The sequence below is a fragment of the Rhamphochromis sp. 'chilingali' genome (assembly GCF_963969265.1).
Source record: "Rhamphochromis sp. 'chilingali' genome assembly, chromosome: 2".
Classification (NCBI taxonomy): domain Eukaryota; kingdom Metazoa; phylum Chordata; class Actinopteri; order Cichliformes; family Cichlidae; genus Rhamphochromis; species Rhamphochromis sp. 'chilingali'.
In genome coordinates, this window is record NC_137930.1 from 13,957,763 (window position 1) to 13,972,135 (window position 14,373).

The 14,373-nt window shown below is 39.7% G+C and overlaps 1 protein-coding gene across 1 annotated transcript; it reads right to left on the minus strand.

The window, feature by feature from the left end:
* Positions 1–1,771: 1,771 nt before the first annotated feature.
* Positions 1,772–2,671, minus strand: ch25hl2 (cholesterol 25-hydroxylase like 2; the record flags this gene model as incomplete). The annotated part of the gene is made up of 1 exon (XM_080874314.1): positions 1,772–2,671. The coding sequence occupies one exon, from the start codon at positions 2,669–2,671 to the stop codon at positions 1,772–1,774; it is 900 nt and encodes a 299-aa protein (XP_080730440.1).
* Between the last annotated feature and the right edge of the window lie 11,702 nt (positions 2,672–14,373).

Consider the following 14,373-nt stretch of genomic DNA (forward strand, 5'->3'; position numbering starts at 1 on the left):
CTCTGAAAGACACGTTGATGGTTTGGAAGAGGTAATTATTGAGCCACAGCCACCCCCAAAGATGTGATGTGTATGATGATGTCACTTCTTGTCATTGCTCTACACATGCAATGTTTTTGAAGCGTGCTCTAACTGACATATGGAAAATGAGATAACAGACCTAACACAACCTTGTTGAATTTAATATTACAACAAGAACAACTTCTGCTCAAGGGAATAGATTTTTTTTCCGAGAAGAGTTAAACAAATAAGAATTGAGGCAAATAAGTTAAACCTCAATACTGTCCTGAAAGAAAATACCTATATTACTCTTGTGTTACATATATTCATTTGCAATAAAAAAAAATAGTTCATGTTAAAAATATACACATTATTCATATTGTTCCTCAACATGCATATCCCATAATTAGAACAGGATTAACAAAAGAATAAGTTGTGCCCGAGAGCCCTGTCTGCAGTGTTTCTAAAATAAACGCAACATGTTTGAGCACAAAAAACATGCTAAACCGGTTCAGACTGCAGGTAGGAACGCACAGTGATGAATAACAAGGACAGATAAGTCACAATAACTGTTACTGCAGAAGTATGAATCCCTATCGCCTAGAACTGTGATATAACCAGAAGCATAACTGGAAAATAACCAAGAATGCATTGGGAGTTTTTTTGGTCTTTTTTTGTTTTTTCCCAGTGGGATGTAATTTTTGCTTTACATGTATTTGTACACTTGTTCTTCTTTTTGTGGTTTGGAAAAAGACTGACCCCTACTGGTTTCTTTGTAATAATATAAACTAGGATTTCATGATTTTATTTAAACACCAAGTTATTTGGGAAAAACTGTACCTGAAAAAAAGGTTGTGATTCTACTTTTAAATAATTTGTAAAAAAAAATAATCAAAAAGAGCGAAAAATCATTTGATGTTCATAAAAGCAAATAATATTCTATCGTAGTCAATAAAATTTTTTCAAAAGAACAGCACCTGCAGTTCAGTATTAGCTGTCAGGGCAGCTATTGCAGTTTCTCTTCGGGGGCTTTAATTAAGAACTCTTCCTGCAGGACCATTTTGTCTCAAAGAGAGAGAATGATGGATTAGTATTGCGCCCACGCATCATACTGGGATGCAGCTAAAAGGCAGCCATTCATGCATGGGAGTGAGAGGGTCATTGCTGAGGAGGGAGAGAGGAAGAATGTACGTGCAAACTTCTGTGTAATCACTCTGACAGATCACACCATCCTCCGTCAGCAAAGACTCAGAGCTACTCAGTGACATTCGACAAATCAAGGAAGGATTTCAAATCATTTTTTAAATTTTATTTTATATTTCTGGTAGCTCCAAACAAATTACACATGTAAGGTACCTGACCTGAGAATGCCACTGAGACAATTAACAGCACATCAATTCACTGACATAAGTGGAAAATCTCTATGAATAAGAGATATATGTTCATTGCACAAAAGTATAAGATAATCTATACTATCATTGTACAAAATACAAACATAAAAAATATCTTTTGACAACTTACCACACTGTCAAACAATGTTAGATTGATTATCAGCTCGTAAAATGTGAAAAATATCCATGCAGTCAAAGATAGCCACATAGTGGAAATCGTTATTATCAAAGTGAGAGTTAAGAGTGGGAGACGTAAAAGAGAGAAATTAGTCTGCAGGAGAGTAAAGAGGAAAAATGAGTCTGCTGGAATAAAAGCATCAACAAAAGAGGCAGTTTGAGTAAACTAGCGATGGAGTCATTGAAAGATTAATTCAAGTTCTTTAGTCTTTTCTTCCTTTCATCTCTTCTGGCTCTCCCGTGGCAGAGTGGCTGGAGGCGGTTGGTACAGTGTGGGTGCCCCCCAGCCAGTCCCAGTGAGAGAAGAATGGGGCAAAGTTAGTGCCAGGTCTCTGGTGGTGAGTGTCATGTTTCGGAGCACCACCCCAGAGGCCAAAGGGCACCAAGTTATGTGTGGCCCAAGGGAAGTCATAGCCACAGTGATCCTCAGTGGAAACATAGACATTGAATACCATGAAGCTCCATGCTGTGAGGCAGTGGCACTGCAGCAGGATGGGGTCTACTGTGGCCCAAAATCCCACGCTAAATAACTCCCAACCAGACAGGTACTGGGTGACAAGGCTGAAAGGCTGGTTGTACTGGTGGTGGATGGCGTGGAAAGTGCGGTACAACCAAGCAACCCGGTGGTGCAGCAGGTGCCACAGGTAGTACTGGAAGTCAAAGACCACCATACAGCCCAGGATGCCCAGGAAAAAACTGAACAGAGTGGGGGCTTCGGGGGGTAGAGGGGTTGGTGGCCTCCACAGCCACTGTGCAACTGCAGCAGGAAAGATGTAAAGCAGGTGGTTGTAAATGGTGACACCCAAGGTGGGCCAAATGTTAGGCCAGGTGATGGGTCTGTCTGGATGCAGCCTGTAGCGGTTGATGCACGGCCAGGTGGGAGCCAGCAGGTCCAACACAGTGTAAAGAGCGACCAGGAGAAAATAGGTAGTGACTGAGAGGACCACGGGGAAGAGAGGACTTCTTAGGAGGTCGTGGTAGTTCTGACGGAGATAGTCCCAAATAGGCTGCAGGACCAAGTCCTGGGAATAATCCCCAGTCACATTGTCTACATATGACATCCAAGATAAAGTCTCAGTTCTGAGTAACCCGCCCACGCTCATCATTAATGTGGCGTTTCTCTTCCAAAGATGGCTGATCCAATAGGATTATTTTTAACAAGCAACCAAAGAGGATAAAGAGGGTCTGAATGAAAAGAGGGATCCAAGCTTCCTCGTAATAGGTTAAGCGACAGCAAATTGCCTGGTGATGGTGTGCCAAATTGGACTGGTGGACTGTCTTAGCCTCTTATGTATGTTCAAGCCCCACCTCCACCATCCCCTCCACCCCCATGCATTTTAAAAGAAGGCGCTTTTTAAAGGCCCTTTTTCATGGGCACAAGGACTGCAGCCAGGACTCAGGAGCCGGGCCTCAACAGTTCTCATTTTTGACCCAAATCATCGAGGGAGCTTCCGTCTTCTTGAGAATTCAACTTGGAGACGATGTCATTTAGCTCCTAACATTCTCAGAAAAAAACATACCAAGTTATATTTTCACTACTGCATGTTAACAATCAGCCCTTTCATTTTTCTGCCCCCTCACTCTCAAATCATAAGACAGGGAACACGCACATACACACACCAATACACACAACATCAGACCAAAACAGTAATTAATCACTAAAAAGTTGTCAAATGAGACATGCATTCAAAAGCACTTCCTTTCTGATGCTGAATAGTAATTGGCTTGTTGCTCAGTTTCAGCTTGTTTACAGAAAAGAAATGATGCTATTATTCATAAGTGGGGCAGAGACCACAGCTCTTGCTTCTATAGTATGATAAAATAATTTTGCACAGCAGAGATTTTAATAGGTTTCATGTGATGTTCTGTAGGCATACATTTGGTCAGTTTTCTGTCTTCAACAGCTATGTTTCATTAAACACCATCACACACATCTTAAACTGTACAAACACATTTCTTAGCTTTACAAAGGGTAAATTAAAAATAATACAAATAAAACATAAAATTTATGATATTGGAAAAGCAGTTGCATTGTAGAATAAAAACTTTTATTTACTCCTTGTAATTGTGCATTGTCTCAAATTTTTACTTTACTGTATTTCAGGTTGTACCCATTCCACAATAAAGATTTAAAAAAATCACCTGAAAAATGATTAAACTGCACGAGTCAACACCTGTTTGCCTGCAGTCTCAACTAGCAGAGCTCCATTCTGTAACAACTACATGAGTTAAATGTGAATGTTGTCATAGTCCAGTCTGCTTTCATCTCTCCAGTGTGTTTGATGTCATTTACTTAGTAGATGAGTTCAGTCATGAACTGTATTTACTGGCTGAAAGCAACATGCAACATGTTTCTGCCATTCTGCGGTCACTTGCTGCCATGCTTGGGATCACTGTTCTGCTGTATGACTCCAACTTAAGTTAAGTATTAGCTGCCAGGGCAGATGGCACATTTAATTTTTTAATACTTTGGTATACAGAGAAGTTTGTGATTGACTTAATGATTACAAGGCCAGGTGTTGTGGCTTTAAAACAAACCTAAATCATCAACTGTCATGTGGTTTTGTGCATTATGGCCAAACAGCTCTACTTTGGACATGTCTGTCCAGAAGCCTTGAGTGTTTTTTTTTTCAGATGCAACTTTGCAAACATCACCCATGCTGCCATCATCTTTTTTAGAGAAAAGAAGAATCTTCTCCCAAACAAGCCATCCATTGACCTTCTCCACTTATCCAATTCAGGGCCACAGTTAGGCTAGAATCTTAAGAGTTTGTATTTTTAGAGCAAGGTCAAGTCAAATGGAAGACTTACTGAAATATTTCTTTTGTATGTACTGCATATTCCATAAGACTCTGTCTCCTATTATATTTTTTCTGCCTGCTGCATGTTTCTTGTACAACACCTCCATCTTCTTACTAGTTTAGGATCACTAGAACCTATCCCATCTGTCAAAGGGGAAAGCTGACACAAAAGAGATTTTCACATCTATGGCCAAGTTAGAATCATGACTGAACACAACACTGCATGTCTTTGAACTGTGGGAGGAAGCTGGAGGACCCAGAGAGAACCCAAGGCACAGTGCGGATATGAAGCAACAGAAAGTAGTGTCCTGTTTGGATTTTAACACAAAACTTTTTTACTGCAAGGCAATGACACTTACCACCACACTAATGTGTTCCCTGCATCATACTGCTAAAACTGCTTTTATGGTCACTTGCTGACGATCATTTATTTCAGTGGATTTGTTTAGCAGTACCTGGCTGCTACAGCACTTTTAATTCATGTGGATGACAAATAAGGTTGTACTTTTCCACACACAGTGCAGTGCATTAAATACATTCCTATTTTAGTTTTTCAGTTATAACAACTAACAATTTTTACTGTGTATACTGAAATGTATAATAAAATAGAGTAAAATTATGATGAACGCCCAGCAACTCACTGAACACAACAGAAAATTCAAAGTATTAAGAAGATAATCGTAATACTTCATCATGAGTCCAATTGCACAAAATGTTCATTTCTTATGTGATCAGCACACTTCTTTATAGCTGCCAATAGAGGGCAGTAGCAATCAAGTCTCGAGCAGAGAAGTCATAGAATATAGTGCAAGAGAGCAGTGACTAAAAGGAAATCCTCCTCAGTGGATGAGGAACTGCACTGTGTAGCATAAACATAATCAGTGGAATGGACACACAGCAGAGAAGATGCACAATGTGATGTTTGAATGTCTTTTTTTATGTTTTAAAAATGGTAACACAGAGTGAAGATGTATTACTAACGCAACCCAAAGCTTTAGCTTTCTAGAACTTCTACTTACCATAGTTGCTTTAGTGACATAGTAATAAATACTTTCAGCAGATACATTAATCACTAGCCATTTTTGGCTTATTTGTTTTATGAAATTTCTATTAGCTTTTGCCATAGAAATCATAAAGCACCTCTGGGTCCATAAATGTATCAAGCTAAAAACATTTAATGTTAAAGTTTAATGTTAAATGATAAATAGAATATTTAGAGCAGGGTTGCTAAATTAAACACTAGCTGGAATGAGCCACTGTCCATGCCACTGAGATTAGTTATTGGCCCCACAAATCCTATTCACATGTCCCATATATTTAAAGCTCCTTTAGCCTGTCCACAGTTTCTGTGCATTTGCAAGCCACCAGCCTCTTTTACCAAAGAGAAGGTTAAGAGAAGAAAGACAGCCACACCAATGGAACCTACATATACTACTATTTGTTACTATAAAAATATATAAAATATAAAAATATCTGTATAAATATATAAATATCTACTTATGACACGAGTTGTCATGTTGATAATTTTAAATGCACTGGAAATGAGTAATTAGTAAGATAAGTTAGTAACTAAAAGAGTACTCTTTTCACTTGCAACACACAAAAATAGTAACAAATACAAAAGTTTAGGGAAAACTTAAAAGGTTAAAGGTTGATGCCTCACTCAAGAGAGTTGACGTAGATAAGCCGGCCTTGATATATTTGTGTGAATATTATACACAGAACAATATTTTCAACACCAAATCTCTTGGAAACACCTGAGGGCTGAGCAGTTTGAAGGGCTATCTTTTTCTTGTCTTTATCATCCTTCCTCTGTGTAACTGCTCTTGGAGGCTGTGTGATAGTATGTGTTGACACCAGTGAAAACATGGATTACACCTGCAGCGACAGATTTATGTCTGGCCTCATCTTCAGGTGAAGGTTTACATTCACTGTAACAGATTCTGCTGGAGTGGAAAGCAAAGCCTCCAGTCAGTTTATTGCCAAACAAACAAAAAGAACTGAATATCATTGTGGAAGCATCAGTTTGTTCATTTAGGGGGCAATGTCACGTGTCAATGTGTCATCGTATAGATTTATAGGCACAGATTTGGTAAGACTCTAATTGACAATAGCAGTAATAACACCTGGCTGCATCACTAAAATTAATATTGAGTCAACATGTAATTTTGCTAAAGTAGTTTTTCTCTGGTCCACTTCCAAGTCAGACCAGGATTGACATGCTTAGCCACATTTTAATTCAATAATGGATAACTGAATTGAAAACCTTACTGGGGAAAACCTGATTTTATGAGGAGACTACATCAATCCCACTATAGATAGAGCAAAACTCAGACAAACCCCAAATAATCACAAATATCATCATAAAAATATGAATTTAGTATAAAAATGCACAAAGACAGAATATTATAACTACCTCAACTGCAGAGAGCACTTTGAGTACTCCGGGAGAGTAGAAAAGTGCTGTAGAATCAGTCCATTTACCATTACCATTATATCAAAGAGTAAATCAATTAAATGTGGTGTATTAAACATTAGGTCTCTTTGTGCTAGCAAATTATTTAATAATGAATCAACATATTGATCTAATCTGCATTGCAGAAACCTGGGTACAGCAGGATGATTATATTAGTTTAAATAAATCAACACCTCCAAGTCATCCTAACTGTCAGAATCCTCAAAGCACAGGTGGCAGCAATCTTTCACTCTAGCTTGATAGTCAACCAAACACCAAGACAAAATTGTAATTAATTTCAAGGCCTGACTCTTAGCCTTATCCACCCTCAAAAAAATATTTTCAGTTGTTCTTACCTGTTGTTTTGCTCCCCTGTACTTGAAATTTCTACTCCCAGTCTCCCACAAATCTGCCACTAAGTACAGCAAGTCTAATAACTACTGATATTTGTTAGGAGTCTTTTGAAAGAGTAGTTGTCAACATTTAACTGACCGTTTACAAACAAAGGATTTACAGTTCATATATATTTGGACAATGACAAAAGTAATACCTGTTCACCGAAACATATTCCAAATATAATTATATAATGGACATAATGTGTAGACTCTCAGTTTTCATTTGAGGGTATTCACATTCAAATTGCATTAAGGGTTTAAGAGTTTCTGCTCCTTAACAAGTGCTACCCTTTTTTAAAGGGACCAAAAGTAATTGGACTCAAAGGCAGGTGTGGGCAATTTTGTCGTTATGTCACTATTAATTAAGCAAATAAAAGGCCTGGAGCAAGCAAAATCCTGTTAATGCGAAGATTTTGCTGTGAACAGACAACCTGTTCAGAGGAGTTCAAGCCATCCTTAAGCTGAAAAAACAGAAAGAAAAACATCAGAGAAATTGCTACAATAGTAGCACTGGCAAAATCTACAGTTTGGTACATCCTGAGAAATAAAGAAGCCACTGGTGAACTCAGCAAGGCAAAAACACCTGGACATCCACAGAAGAAGACAGTGGTGGATGATCACAGAATCATTTCAATAGTGAAGAGAAACCCCTTCAAAACAGCCAGCACAGTTCTGGAAAAATATTTTTTGGACAGATGAAGCCAAGATCAACCTCTACCAGAATGATGGCAAGACAAAAGTATGGAGACGGTGTGGAACAGCTGTAAAGAAATACCCAACTGCTAAAAGAGAAGGAAGAACTGGAGGAGATGCAGAAATAGATGCAACAAGTTCTGAAAGATTTTGAATTGCAAGTGTTTTGCAATGCAGCAAAGTACAAAAATCTTGAAATATTGAGGATGAGAAACAAGAATTGGAGAAAATATGCAGAGAAAGGCAGAGCAAAATCCAAGCAACGGTGAGCAAAAACACTCATTTGCAAGGACTGTATAACAAAGCCCAGTACACAAACACTCAATTGCATGAGAGAAAAAAAGAAGACAAGAGAAAAAACCCCAAAACATTAGCTTTAATGTTGTTGCATTTGTCTTTCTGATCCTACCTAGTTGGTGTTTGATCTTCTTTACTGTGCATCTTTCCTGACTTGATGAAAGCCCAAAAAAATGGGACTCTCCATCATTTGACCCTGGAACTGAAGAAGCTTCTCAGATGAGAGGTGAAACGTCTTCAAGCAACTTAAAGAAGTCCAGATGCTTTTCTTTCCAAGCTCCTTTGACTACGATGACCTGGATGACTGAGAACCTTCACAGACATGTGAAGTATGGGGATGTTTCCCTAGGAGCGTGAAAGAGAGGAAAGGTGCAGGCCCAGATAAAATAAACAGCCTTCTCCTTAAAAATTGTGTGGATGAGTTGGCTGGGATTTTTTTCTCCTCATTTCTTAAAGTCTCTTGAGTTTTGGAAAGTCCCTCAAATCTAGAAGGACTATTGTACCAGTGCCTAAAGTGAAAGCACTTAATTTTTAAATGATTTTGCAAAGCCTTTTGCTTTGACTTCCCCTGTGATGAGATTATCCAAGAAACTTGTAAAAACGGAATTTTTGAATTGACCCTCCAATTTGCTGAACAGATAGGGGGAGAGAGGGGTAGCTGTGTGCACCTTGCTCCATATGGTTCTAAAGTACCTGGATGGTGTCCAAAACTGTTTGTTTTTGTGGATTTTTGATCTGTTTTTATTTGTATCCAGCTCCATATTTTAGCAGGACATCTCACCAGTACACGTAATCTTGATTTGGATCTGATTTCTTGGCTTATTGACTTACGGATAGTAGACTTGTAGTCAAGACCGCCTAAACCAAGACCAAGACAATACCAAGACCAGAGGGTATCGAGACCATGACAAGACCAAGACCAAGACAGACCGAGTCAAGACCAAAACAAAGTCGAGACGAGACCGAGACTGAGACAAAAAAGTCTTTAAACTGCAGCCAGATGCTGCTTCGTTTCTGGGTGTCGGGCATATTCATGTGTTTTTGCGATGCACTCGCACAGCCCTCCTCACCGCTGTCTACTGTCTCACTCACTTACTGAGAGGACAGACACACGCTCCACTTGACTGTCGCGTCTCTCACCCTCTCTGTTTTTCACATAATGATATTATCCTATATCCTCGCATGTGATTGGCCACAATATGGAGGGATTGGAGCATAGCTGAGCCACTGTGTGAGAGCTGAGCAGCAAAAGGAAATTAAGTGAGGAGCCGGCTCTCACTCAATAGGAGTCGACTCTTCTGATTCACTACAAAGCACTCTCTAAGCACGGCTCTTAGAGCTGATGCACATGACAAATTATCGACCGTTACGTTGTGTGTCATGGATACTGTTGACTCCAAATCTCCCGACCACTATGTCGATCTGAGACAGGAAGACCGAGACAGCGAGACCAAGACAAGATCGAAGGATCCGAGACCAAGACAAGACCAAGACCAAAGTCCGTCGAGACCAAGACAAGACCTAGACCACGTAAGAGTTGAGTTGGATGTCTCGAGGCCGGTCTTGAGACATCCAACTCTAACGGATAGTCCTCAGAAAGGGAGAGTCATCTTATCAGATGCACTTTTATCTTCCACGTGAGAGTGTGTCCTTTCCCCACTTTTATTTGTCCTTAATAAAAATGAGTGTTAGAGTCTCTACCAGGACAAACATATAATCGAGTTTGCAGACAACTCAGTGAATGTCTCTCTGCTCCAGGATGCAGATCGTGACCATGGCCCAGTTGCAGATGACTTTGTAGCATGGTATGGACAGTCCTTTCTGGGTGTTAAAAAACAAAGGAAATGGTTATTGATTTTTGTTCTAGGATGCCCTCTGGACCCAGTGGAGGCGGTGAGTGACAGGAGAACGGCGGCTAAGCTGTCATCCCTGTTGGACAACATCTCCCACCCCATGCAGCAGACTGTGACAGCACTGAGCAGCTCCTTCAGTGGGAGACTGCGGCACCCACGGTGTGGGACGGAGAGATTTCGCAGGTCTTTCCTCCCCACTGCTGTCAGACTCCATAATAAAGACTTTAACTGATCAAGCACACACATCCATACATATGCAATAATACTAAGTGCAATAATCCTTTCTGTCATCGTTGTATTTTTACTCAGTTGTATATAGTATTTGTATTCTATTTTTATCTTATTGTATATTTATTTTATTTTATTCTACTGTATATAGTATTTTATTTTATTCTATTCTGTACAGTTGTGTACTGTATTTATTCTTATTGTATTCTAATTTTTGCCTCATAACTTTTGCACTGTCCACTTCCTGCTGTGACAAAACAAATTTCCCACGTGTGGGACTAATAAAGGTTATCTTATCTTATCTTATCTTAAACAAAAAATGTCATCCCTGCCCCCTGTTTGTGTTCTGCTGGTCCGGGTCTCTTAGCTGGAAGAATGAGAAAAGGTTGGACCAAAGTATTAAAGTGTGTAGCAAACTGGCAGGTATAAAGCTAAATGATCTTGTCCTCCTGTATAGAGGGAGGGCGGCCCTGAAGGCAGAAAAGATTTGGAGTGATTCTCCTCAGTTTCCTCATGCAATTGATGGCTGGCTTCTAAAATCCAAGATGGAGATGGCATAAACATACAGCTTGAAGAACATGACTTTTATATATTTAACCTTTCAGCAACTCAACTCCTGAGAAAAAAATCACGTTAGCTGCTAAATGTTTATGTTTAAGTATGATGATACCAGTGTCTACAGTGATTCATCTGTCTCGCCAGTTCAGTTTGTTCTTCGTTATTGCGTTATACATTATTATTTGTTGCCAAGATGTCAATGCTTTGCTCAGTTATTGATTGTCTTCTTGAGATCCGTGATTCTCAATTATCGATATCGATGCATAACTTTGGAGGCTGGACTGCAGAATGTCCCTGTGGTGCTAATCAAAACCTATTGTAGTGTCACTCTTAGACACTATAATAAGTCATCCAACTAATTAGATTGCTGTTGAAGGTAACATTTGAATGTGTAGCCAGCTGAACTGATCTTTGCAAAGATGAAAAGGATTGAGTATATTTATATGGTACTGTACACAGGAAATTATTATTGGGGGCTGAGCCACCCTAACGGTTTGATCCTCGGATCACCCCTGCTGTGCACACAAATGGTCTTAGGATCTGAAGACAAATAATGTCTTTTCTGTCTCTTGGCCTGCAATAGGCCAAGAGACAGCATGTCTTCCACAGCATGTCTTTATCCTGTCTTCCTTCTCTCACCCCAACCGGTCGCAGCAGATGGCCCCGCCCCTCCCTGAGCCTGGTTCTGCCGGAGGTTTCTTCCTGTTAAAAGGGAGTTTTTCCTTCCCACTGTTGCCAAAGTGCTTGCTCATAGGGGGTCATATGATTGTTGGGTTTTTCTCTGTATCTATGAAGCGCCTTGAGGCGACTTATGTTGTGATTTGGCGCTATATAAATAAAATTGAATTGAATTGAATTGCTTAGGCTGCTGCCCCCGCGACCCGGCCCCGGACAAAGCGGATGAGGATGGATGGATGGATGAATTGAATTGAGAATTAAGGATAAGCGGAAGCGAATGGATGGATGGATGGATGGATGAATTGAATTGAATAGATTGGGTGTCTCGCCTTATGACAGGTGGAATAGCTGTAACGGTTTGTGAGGCAAACCGTGTGGAGATTGAGAGGTGTGGACCCAGGCACAGAAAATGATGCAGGAGAGACTGTTTCAAACTGAAAATGAGCCTTTACTGTGGCTGTAAGAATTACCACAAAACCACTAACAAAAACCTAAACTGGGGACAGCTAAACATGAAACTAGAAACATAAAACTAAACAACCTGAAACATGGAAATGTAGCTGGAGAGACACTTGGGGAGATGAACAGGATGGCCTATTCCTATTGCAGCATAACTAAGGGAGGATTCAGGGTCACCTGATCCTGCCCAAACTACATGCTTTAGCAAAAAGCCAAAATCCAAACTGGAAGCTGATTCCACAGAAGAGGGGCCTGAAAACTGAAGGCTCTCCCTCCCATTCTACTTTTAAATACTCTAGGAACAACAAGTAGGCCTGCAGAGTGAGAGCAAAGTGCTCTAATAGGGTGATATGGTACTACAAGGTCATTAAGATAAGATGGGGCCTGATTATTTAAGACCTTGTATGTGAGGAGCAGGATTTTGAATTCAATTCTGGATTTAACAGGGAGCCAATGAAGGGAAGCCAAAACAGGAGAAATATGCTCTCTCTTTCTAGTCCCTGTCAGGACTCTTGCTGCAGCATTTTGGATTAATTGAAGGCTTTTCGGGGAGTTTTTAGCACTTCCTGATAATACAGTAGTAATTACAGTAGTCCAGCCTAGAAATAATAAATGCATGAACTAGTTTCATTTCACAACAGGTCATAAAAACACAAGAAACACAAAATCAAGTCAAAAGGACCCCGAACCATGACAATAGGCTCCAGTCCCCTGCAAGTCTGAATTAGGTTCTTTCATTGAGTAAAGAAGGTGATGTACTTGAACTTTTACAACTTTAAAGAATTGTTTTACACTAGTATCTAAATTTAGATCCTAGATGTTATTGTTGCAATTCATAAGTATTTGTAGGAGTTTCCTACAAACACCATATTTCAACATGCATTTTATGGTGAGCTGATAGATTTTTGGTCAGAAATCAGTCAGTAAAGAACAAGTGAAGTCTTCCAGCTTTGCACAAAACACCACGGATCACTTTCATATAATTTGTATTTTCTTCTCTTCCAACATATCTGTACTAAACAACATTGAAATGTTTGCCAAAATGCAACAATTAGTGGGAGTGAATCTTTAATAGCACGTAAACAGCGTTTTTGTTGTTTAATTTCAATTTTTCTGTTGCTTGTCATTCTTTCTTCACACAATAAATTATTACAATAATTTGTACATTACAGCTATGGTAGAATTATTTTAATTGAGAACCAATTTCTAATGGGAATGCAGAGGAAATACTTGCAGTAGGATGCTGTTATAATTTTAGGAAGTCAGGACCCAAAATTCAAAAGATGAAAATTTCTGTCAACCAATGAGCGGTTTACAGAAATTTTATTTAAGAAATTGACAGTGGGGGTTAATCAGGTTTCCAGGCCATAAATTAATAGAATTTATGATGGAAGACAGTCTCCAGCCATTTCAAGAAGACAGAGCGGGTGAAGAATTGTGGCACGGAGCTGAAAGAAACAGACTAGTGTAAATGACCAGGTTCCCAAAAAGATCCTGAAGCAACGCAAGGTCCTATTCCCAGTCTGACACAGCTTCATTCAGTAAGGGCTCCCGTGCTGTCATCACCTTTAAGAAAGTGACAGTGAGGGGAGAAAAACAAGGCAATTCAAGGGCTGATCTTAAAGCGAAGGAGAGAAGGTTAATTGGTTCCAGGCCGTTGATTAACAGAATTTATATTGGATGACAGTCTTACTTTTTCCATGGGGGCTTCCGAGAAGGGTGCAATATTTCCTTTCCAGGGAACAGGTTAGTGGCAATGCTGGAGCGTGGCAGGCAGGTTGTGATGTGAAGATAATGGACTTAGGATCCAGAACTAGGATGAATCAGTTTGTGCAGGAGGCACTACAGATGCTCCACAGGAGGGGTGAGCTGGAATCTGCTTCCAGCTTAAGGAATCTCCATTTACCAATTAGTTTCTTTCTGTCTTGTATTTTTATTGTTTTGTTTACTTCAAATTTAATCACAGCTATTAAAGCTGTGTTTTTGAGTTTACGTCTTTCTGCTGAGTGGTCTAAAGTGCTGAGTGCTCCTGTGACAGATAGGCGGCCTGTTCTCCCACCCTGTGATAGCTGGCACAGATCCTTCACCCCTGTGATGCCGAATTGAATAAGCTGATGAAAATGCATGGACGGATGATCTTGAACAAATTCTTGTTGAACTTCAGGCTTTTGGAAATTCTTCCAAAGTTTTTTTTTTAAACTACTGAAAGTTCCCAGATTGCTTTGATGCTTAAAGGAATTTAACATATTTAAAGTTCTGTAAGTATACAGTAAAATCATGATGTAATTTTCCCAACAACTGATTACAATGCAGCCACTCATCTAAACAGGGCATTTTGTAGAGGATATTGCAAACATGGCAGTGTTTCTTGAAACAATGGTGATCTCA